We start from the raw sequence: 8830 nt of genomic DNA, 5'->3' as shown, positions 1-8830 counted from the left end.
GGTCCATGCTGCCCACGGGGCTTTCGTGGCAGCATCCCTGGGAAGCGTGCCATGTCCCTCCCTTCTCGCCGCAGACCGAGCTGTCGCAGCACGAGTCCTGGTCGCTGTCGCCTTTATGGTAATGCATCCTGTGGTGGAGATGGCCAAGCCCTCGGGGATAAACAGTCTGGGAAGAAGAAAAAACCCACCGACTTCTTTTTTTTTTTTTGCTTTTTCTATGGAAAAAAATGAGGAATTCAAGACAGCTGAGAGAATCCAACTCACCCTGCGACCGGTGATGGATGGGCTGAGCCGGGAGTCCGAGTCCTGAGGACAGTGCTGGGGCTGAAAGCTTTTATGTGTGGCAGAGCTTTCTTGGAAATGAGGCATGCCATGGGAATTAATAGCTGAGCAGTGAGTGCCACTTCTGTACATACATTTTTTTCTGGCACTTGCTATTGGATTAATCAACTGCAATTAACATCTCCCTTGATGCAACGTCAGCTTAGCTCTTTGCATATGCAGTGGCCATTATCTACTTAGTTCTCCCATTGGTCGTGTTCAAATATGCTGTTAGTCAGATGGGATCCTGGGATAAGGATACCTGGAATACCGCAGTGCTGAGTGATGTCCCCAAAAGGAGTCTCTTGTGGCAGTGGGAAAACCAGGAGTCCTGGTGTCCGGTCCCATGTCCAGGTGCCCAACGGATTCTGCCTTGGTGTTGGAGCAGAGGTATTGAAGTGGAAATGGTTTTTGATGGAAGAGGTGATCTCTGAGCACAGGATTCCTACGGACACCAGCGTGTCAGGACGAGGGATGCCCCATGTCAGGGTGTGGAGGGGTTGCATATTGCCCCATTTAAATGAATTAATTCCCATCCAAGTGATGAGCAGCTCAGTCAAGTGAGTGGGTACAACACCAAAAGCCCTTTTATGTGCCGCAAACCTGGAACAAGGATGCTGCGAAGGAGTGCTAACTTGATGAACTAAAAATTTCAGGCTTTGTCAAGCACCGTATCCACGTTTCCGATATTTCTACTTTGACTCATTTTCCATGTAACTGCTTCACTTTGCATTTCCGTGGATGGTCGAGGCATTTTTTTTAAGTACCAGCGAAGTATCTCTCGCAGCAGCCCCAGACTGTCAGTGCAAAAGGTATTTCCATGAGCTCACTCTGCAGCAGAGCCTCTGTAAGAGATGCTCAGAGGTTTGTCCAGCGGCGGTTGGGTTTGAATCACCAGGAAAGGCATGTGCAGAATTCAGGGGTGTGACTCCAGGGCGCGTGCTTGGATCTGATGACTTTGCTGCTGCCAAGATAATTTATTCTTTAGCTCCAGGAAAAATGTAATTGCCTTGCAGGAAGCCACGGGACTTGCATGTAAGGATGGAAAAGACCTTGGTATCTGTCAAGGACCAACAAGAAGTTTTGATTTATAACTCATTACTGCAGTCCCAAGATTATCCTGTTCTTACATGTTTTGGATTTTTTCATGTTAGAAGAGATGTTTTTGAGTAATTTCCCTTATGAAGTACAAATATTTCATTTTTGAGTCTCATCTCTTAAACTTTGTCATGTTTTAATAGAATTTCAGATTAAATTAGATAGTACTTCTGCATCCTTCAGGCTAGACTTACATCTCCACATTTTTCAATGACTGTGTCCCTCCCTGTCCCATGAAGACTGTGTTTGCTGGTCTATTTAATCCTATTGATAACATATCAAGACTTTTGAGATTCCTCTGTTTTACAGCTCAGCAAATTCACTGGAAAGATTTCCATTAACAAAGAAGACCTTTGTCTCTGACCTTAGGCCCATACAGATGCTTTAATTGCCAGCTGTGGGTCTTCAAAGCCATGGCATGAAACTACACGGCCAAGAGGACACCCCTGTCACTTAGATAACATACTGACACCAGCAAACACTATTTTTCCCTAAACTAGAGACTGACCCAAGACATTCACGACATATGCTGGGATGCTGTCATCAGCAGCATGATAAATAGTTGAAAAATTCTTCATATTCAGAAACTAAGGCAACGCTAAAAAAGTCCTAGATCAGAGCTATAGTTTAAAAGACGAAGATAAATGAATGAACACGTACAGGAAGTTTGCAGTGTCATAAGTTATAATTTTTATTGCCTTTCATGACTAATTGGAGATTAAAGCAAGAAAAGGGAGTATGATACATCGACAGCATCAAGCATCCCACACACCAAGAGGAGAGTTAACAGCAGGACTGCTGTTCAGAAAGGAAAATCGCACCAATCAACGGGTAGTAACTTCAAAGCACATTACAAGCATTTGGTGACTAAAGACAGGCAGAGGAGAGGACAGATGATCTACAGTCTCTAAGCAAAGGAGGAAGAGTGTTCAGGGCTGTATCCATGTCCGTGTCCGACACCGGGTGAGCCAGGAGGGAAGCAGCAGGCAGCGCAGCAGCAGCGGTGATGGGCGCAGCCCTGCCTGCCCTTTTTTTTTTGCGGGCTTAGTTGCCGCAGCCGCAGCAGCCTCCGCTGTTGTTGTTATTGTTGGAGGAGATGCAGTAGGTCTGCACGGGGCAGCAGTAGCTCGGGCAGCAGTAGCTCGGGCAGCAGTACTGCGAGGGCTGGCAGCATGATGACTTGCACTTCGGGCTGCTGTAGCAGCACACGGTGTAGCAATTGTTGTTGTTGCTACTGCCACCGCAGCATCCACAGCCTCCGTTGGGCATGTTGTTGGTAGTGGTGTAGGCAAAGCTGGAAAGAAGAAAGAGAGAGTATTTTTCTCTGCCTGAATTTCCCAGTTGTTTATGCAGCTTAAAGCACACTTATCCCAAAGCCTGTCCCAAACTGCCTGGGGAAGTCCTTGCTGTCCAAAATCCCCCCAGCAGCCTTTCCCTGAGATTCCCCACTTTTTTGCATTGGACACCCGTGCATTTGGCAGATTGTCCAGCACCAGTTCCATCAGAAAGAAGCCACCCAGGTGGATCCCAAAACCAATCTCAAAATTTGTCCCAAAACAGACAGTATGGGAAATCATGAATGACTTCCTACAAAAGCACACAGAAGTACAGTAGAGTGCAAATGAAGAGCCAAGCTCTGACTTACCCTGTTGACCAGTGAGGACAAGTGAGGAGAAGTCAAGATGAGCGAATGAAGACCACTGCGATGGGGAGCTTTTTATACGCTCCAAAGCCACCCCCCTGGAAATGAGGCATTCGTTGGCAATTCTGACTTCACCGTGTATCACCCAGTTAGAAGCCTCTCACGTGTTTTCCTGTATTTAATCTTTTCCTCTTTCTGCTTGCTCACCACCTCAATTCTGCACCGCAATTAGTTGTATGTATAAACAATAGGTGGAAATTTTCTAATGAATTTGCATTCATTGGAACCGGAGGCAGCTGTAGGGTGTTCCTATCCACTTCCCAAGGAATGACCATGAGACACAGAGACACTCAACAATTTGCCCAGGGGAGGCAGGCGCTGAAGCAGTGGGAGAACCATGCCTGGAACTTGGAAATGTCACCGCTCAAGCGTCCCCTCTGCTTTTGGCTGGGATTTTGGGGGACTGGTGGAAACTATTGGTCAACGTGAATCTTTTTTCCTACGTCTGAGAGGTGGCTGCACGGTCAAAGTTGAGACTGAAGAGTTCCTCCTTTCTCAATCTTGTGCTTGGGTCTCCCTCCATAGTGCTTGGTCCTCACACCCCTTGCTTTTTATTTTTTCTGTACTATTAAGGACTTTTTTTTTTTGTTTTAATCTATGGAAGGGATGTATTAAATCTATATTAAGCAGCTTTCAAAGCAGTAGTGCACACATTTTAACTTTTCTCTGTGTTGTTTCCACACGCTTAATTTTCTGAGATTATTTCTAAGGCCTGTGAGACTGGATAGCTCATATTTAATGGTATTCGTGATGATCACGCTTGAGTGTTACACACCAACAATTCAACTCTATGTCTCTGTGGACAAGAACGAGATTCAAGGCTGGAATCCAGTCCCAAGTGTGTTTCTCTGTGCCTCTCCCCTGTACCTTGGGAGCCCAACTAGTATCTCTCCGGCACCCGACAGGACTTTTCCAGCAATTGCTTCTAGTAGTTTTGGGTGCAATGTGCAAAGGCCAAGGCTGCTGTGCCTGCAAAGCTTGCGGGAACAGTCAGGAGGGAACGGATAATATGGTTGGAGTCAAGAGGCCAAGGCTGCTGTGCCTGCAAAGCTTGAGGGAACAGTCAGGAGGGAATGGATAATATGGTTGGAGTCAATGCGGATGTTATGAAACAGGCTTGGGGATGGAGGAAGGAACCGTGGCCACAGGCAGAGCCAGGACAACTCAACGTGAGATGAAGAACGCGTTGATGGAGTTTTCATCTGATGAGAGGAGACACCAAAATAAGATGAGAGTCCCAGGATGATGAGGCGGCAGCTATTCATGGCAAATAAGGACTGCCGTCATGTTCATCAGACTCTGAACGTCAGGGTGGCGTGATGGCAGGTGACCCCTGGTGATGGGGACACGTAGTTTCTTCCTAAGATGGGAACATGACCTCCTGTGACTTTGGTTGTCTCTTCTGGAATTGTCCCCAGGGGAGCATTGTGTTGGTCACACGATAATAGCCAGATACCTGCCTGCAGGAGGTAATGTCCTCTTTGTGTAAGCCCTCAAGCGTGCCTCCGCTGAATAAATCATTCAATGCCTTTTTATCAGGTTTTATTGTCATCATATTGGCCAAAATGGTCCATGTGTTAGAAATGGATGTGAACCCTGCAAGGCTGTTGCTCATCAGGGTCTTATACAGATATTGAGGAGATACTGGCATTTAATGTGTAGTTGGGTCAGAAATAACATCTACACTAAATCCCTTCTACATGCCACGCCATGCCGCACCATGCCTTGATGTCTTTGTAAACTTCCGTGGTGGTTGCAAGAATTTGGGAGCTGCAGTAACTTTGCGAACTGGGAGGAATCTGTCCTGGCAGCTTTTCCAGCACATGGTGAAATTAATATTCACAAGATTTCCTTAAAACAGAATGTGCTTCTGATACAGTAGGGTATGGTATAGGTTATCCTTCTCCCAGTGTGTTGTCCTGATTTGGCTATTAATAAAAAACTCCTAAAGACCTGGATAATCTTTTCAGGAGAGTCTAACACGGTAGAGAAGTCTATCCTAATGCAGCCTTTGTGGATGCTCTGAAGGCTTGGTTGAGGGAAGCAATCCAGAGAGTGCTCAAGGCATTTTCCTGAGACATGCAATTCAGAGCTGTGTCCTGAATTTTAATCGTAAAGGAAGTCCCAGCCAGGCAGAAAGGGTGTTGCTGATTCATGTGTGTGCTATTTGAGGAATGAAGCTTTTAAGTTGTATGCTAACACCTGGGTTTCATACCAGCACTAGTAACCCAGGAACGCCGCCTATGAAAATCTCTGCTCAGATGGAAGTAGTTCAACAATTTAAGGTGTTTTCTGAAATTTTATTTTTGAAGATGGTTGTGGAAGAAGATGGTGCCTGCTATTCTGTGAGTAGTGAAATCCTCTCAGTGCCTATTGAAATACCTACTCCAGTATCAGGGATGAGTTCCTACACATCTTATGGAGTGTTGTGATTTCAGCTGGTGGAATTACACGTGCTTCATTCGGACTGTGTCCTTTGTGTGTTATTTACCTTAATCATTTAGTTTTATAGTAAAAAATGATCCAACTGAGACAGATGATCAGTAGGTGCAAGAAGGGATCATACCACTCTGGTATTTATGTCAATGGGAATCATGGCTGGGCATTTTTTGTTTCCTAAATGTCCTCCTGTGCCATGGGAGCACATCTGTAGCCCTCTGGCTGAAGGCAGAGAAAATGGCACCAGAATGAGGACACATTCTGAGCAAAATGATGTAAGAACAACCAAAAGACAAGAAATTTTGCGTTTTGCTCAATGCTAAGTTTTATTGTCTACAAGTCAAGAGAGAAAATGAAGAAGTGATCACCTTAACCGCAAAGTATCCCAAGTCCCATTCACCAAGAAGAGAATTAACAGCCACACTAATATCTAACAGCTCTTTGCCTTGTGCAATGGATGACATATTCAAGTGCGTTGCAGATGTTCAATAATTAGAGGACAGAAAGAAGAAGACAGCTGAAATTTGAAAGCAAGAAGAAAATCGCTAGGCGTTTACTCCATCATCATGTGAACCAGAAGTGCAGGTTTTCATCTCCTTGTGCCTGTTGCACGCCGGAGACAGGAGACGGCAGAGCTGATTTTGCTACCCGGAGTTGGCTCAGCAACGCTTCTTGATTGCGTTGCAGCACTGCTGGATGGGGATGGAGTACTTCCTCAGGGGAGAGCAGTATTGCACGTGGCTGCAGCACACCACAGCGGGCTTCTTCACCACGTAGGAGCAGCAAGACTGACATCGGGGGCAAGAGCAGGGTCTCAGGCAGCGCTGGCTACAGCAGGACTGCTGGCACACCTTGGTACAGCAGACAGACCGCTGGCATGGGTCGCAGCAAGACTGCTGGCATGGGTCACAGGACCGCTGGCATGGGTCACAGGACTGCTGGCATGGGTCACAGGACCGCTGGCATGGGTTGCAGCAAGACTGCTGGCATGGGTCACAGGACCGCTGGCATGGGTCACAGGACTGCTGACATGGGTCGCAGGACCGCTGGCACGGGTCACAGGACTGCTGGCATGGGTCACAGGACCGCTGGCATGGATCACAACAGGACTGCTGGCATGGGTCGCAGGACCGCTGGCATGGGTCACAGGACTGCTGGCATGGGTCACAGGACTGCTGGCATGGATCACAGCAAGACTGCTGGCATGGGTCGCAGGACTGCTGACATGGGTCACAGGACTGCTGACATGGGTCACAGCAAGACTGCTGGCATGGGTCACAGGACTGCTGGCATGGGTCACAAGGCTTCTGGCATGGGTCACAACAGGACTGCTGGCATGGGTCACAGGACTGCTGGCATGGGTCACAGCAGGACTGCTGGCATGGGTCGCAGCAGGACTGCTGGCATGGGTCACAGCAGGGCTTCTGGCATGGGTCGCAGCAGGTGGACTGCTGGCACGGGTCGCAGCAGACGGTCTTCTGGCACGAGCTGCGGCAGACGGTCTTCGGGCAGGAGTCGCAGCAGATAGTCTTCTGGCACGGCTGGGTGTAGCACACCGTCTTGCTCTTCACGACAGAGCAACATTCCCTAGAGCACATGTTGTTGTAGTGTAGTCAAAGCTGGAGGGAGCGAAGACCTGAAACACAACGTACTTTCAGATACAACCCATCTTTCCAAGTTTATAGATGTGTTTAATTTTGGCATACAAATGTTTGTCAGCCTTTTCCTATTTATTTGTCTTGAGTTACAAAACAAGATCCTCACGGAAATCCACCCCACTCTCCCAGCAATACTTGTGCATCTTTTGAACTATCCTGGGAACTAGCTTTCCTGTGCTCATCCATGAACATCGCTCCTTGAATTTCCATCCCAAGAAGCTTGTTTTCCACTCCTAAGACCTGTGCTCTCTCTACCAACTGTCTTTTGCGATAAGCAATAGACCAAGAGGCTAGGAACATCTGGATTTCATAGCAAGTTGCAGATCAGATACAAAGACACAACTAGAGTCATGGCTTGACCAAACCCCAATGAGAACCATTGGAATCAAGGAACAATGTTAGTAGGTAACACTTACCGTGCTCACTGAGTAGTGCAGTTGAGTGAGGAGCAAAGGGACGGGGAGACCTTTTATTTAGCTAGAAATTGTCCAGCCGGAAATGAGGTACCCCCCAGCAATTGGTGATTTACACACTAAGCCTATACTTATTCGTTGAATGTGCCTTCATCTATTTAGTCTTTGCCTCATGGTTTTTGACCAACCCCACAATTTTGTGCTATTATCAATTGATTCTGTAAATTTTTTACAGTTTTTTAATGTCAAGTTAATTCTTGCATGATGCTAGTGAACCACTTAAAAGGTATGTTTCTGTCCAGTTTGCATATGCTACCGTTGCTACGCTGAGATGCTAGGTGACTTGTTCAGAGCTAGTGAGTGCTCAATTAACATAAAAGTCGTAATTAAGATTGAGGAGCAGTGGATTCCAGAGGCGTGCAAAGGCCTTTTGGACGTCAGTCGCTCCTCGATATGATTCTAATAAACAAAATCCCAGCAAGCAATTCCATAGCCCTGTGTTTTTTTTTCTAAATGCAGAAATGGTGAAGCTTGATGGCTTTCTTTGGGGTCTCTGATCATCAGAAGAGCAAATATGGAACAGAAAGTTCTTGACATCTCATACTTTGTTGCCTCATCCCAACATGCCCTTGGCCTTGCCAATATCAGAAATTTTAGATGCAAAGGACCATGCAAATTCATCATGGAAATTTGGAATAGGGTTTGGGTCAAATCTAAGTCCATATTTTTCCAAATCCTTTTTGATAATCTTTAAATAAAAGCAAATTGCAAAACTTTTTTGAAAGTTTTACATCCCGTTTCTCCCTAGCATAACTTGATCTGCAAAATTCCTGTTCCATTTTGCTAAGTTCTAGTGTGCTCTCGAGTAATGAAAGATCCACCTACGGATGTTATTTTTGGAATAACTCCATGCTCAGTCCTCAGTCACCCACTGGCAGTCATTAGTGCTGATGTTAATGATCAGGCTGCAATTATTCATTAATCATGTTAATATTTATTTTGCACAAAAGCCTGAAGGCCTCACATGACGCGCTGAGCATTTCTAGGACTTCAAATTAAACTATGTCTTTTAAAAAAATTGTCTGTCTCTGGTCAGATGGAATTCACGGAACCTGTGACTGTTGTGATAAAATATTTCGTTTCTGAGATCACCCAGAGGAAGGGAACTGCTCCTGCTGCTGTGGGTCTGTGCATCTGTG

At 46.2% G+C, this 8830-nt stretch overlaps 2 protein-coding genes across 2 annotated transcripts; both read right to left on the bottom strand.

The window, feature by feature from the left end:
* Positions 1 to 2463: 2463 nt before the first annotated feature.
* On the bottom strand, positions 2464 to 2688 carry LOC104468243 (keratin-associated protein 5-5-like). Its single transcript, XM_010082337.1, has one exon. It carries the CDS (start codon positions 2686 to 2688, stop codon positions 2464 to 2466), a length of 225 nt encoding a protein of 74 aa, XP_010080639.1.
* A 3531-nt stretch (positions 2689 to 6219) lies between these two features.
* On the bottom strand, positions 6220 to 7158 carry LOC104468160 (keratin-associated protein 5-4-like). Its single transcript, XM_010082228.1, has one exon. It carries the CDS (start codon positions 7156 to 7158, stop codon positions 6220 to 6222), a length of 939 nt encoding a protein of 312 aa, XP_010080530.1.
* Positions 7159 to 8830: the final 1672 nt, after the last annotated feature.

This window comes from Pterocles gutturalis, unplaced genomic scaffold (genome assembly GCF_000699245.1).
Source record: "Pterocles gutturalis isolate BGI_N339 unplaced genomic scaffold, ASM69924v1 scaffold6756, whole genome shotgun sequence".
Taxonomy (NCBI): domain Eukaryota; kingdom Metazoa; phylum Chordata; class Aves; order Pterocliformes; family Pteroclidae; genus Pterocles; species Pterocles gutturalis.
Note: the sequence above shows the minus strand (reverse complement) of the source record. Positions and strands in the feature narration are given on the sequence as shown.

Coding starts and splice junctions, on each gene's coding strand:
- LOC104468243 (XM_010082337.1), bottom strand. CDS start 2,688: ATGCCCAACGGAGGCTGTGGATGCTGCGGTGGCAGTAGCAACAACAAC.
- LOC104468160 (XM_010082228.1), bottom strand. CDS start 7,158: ATGTGCTCTAGGGAATGTTGCTCTGTCGTGAAGAGCAAGACGGTGTGC.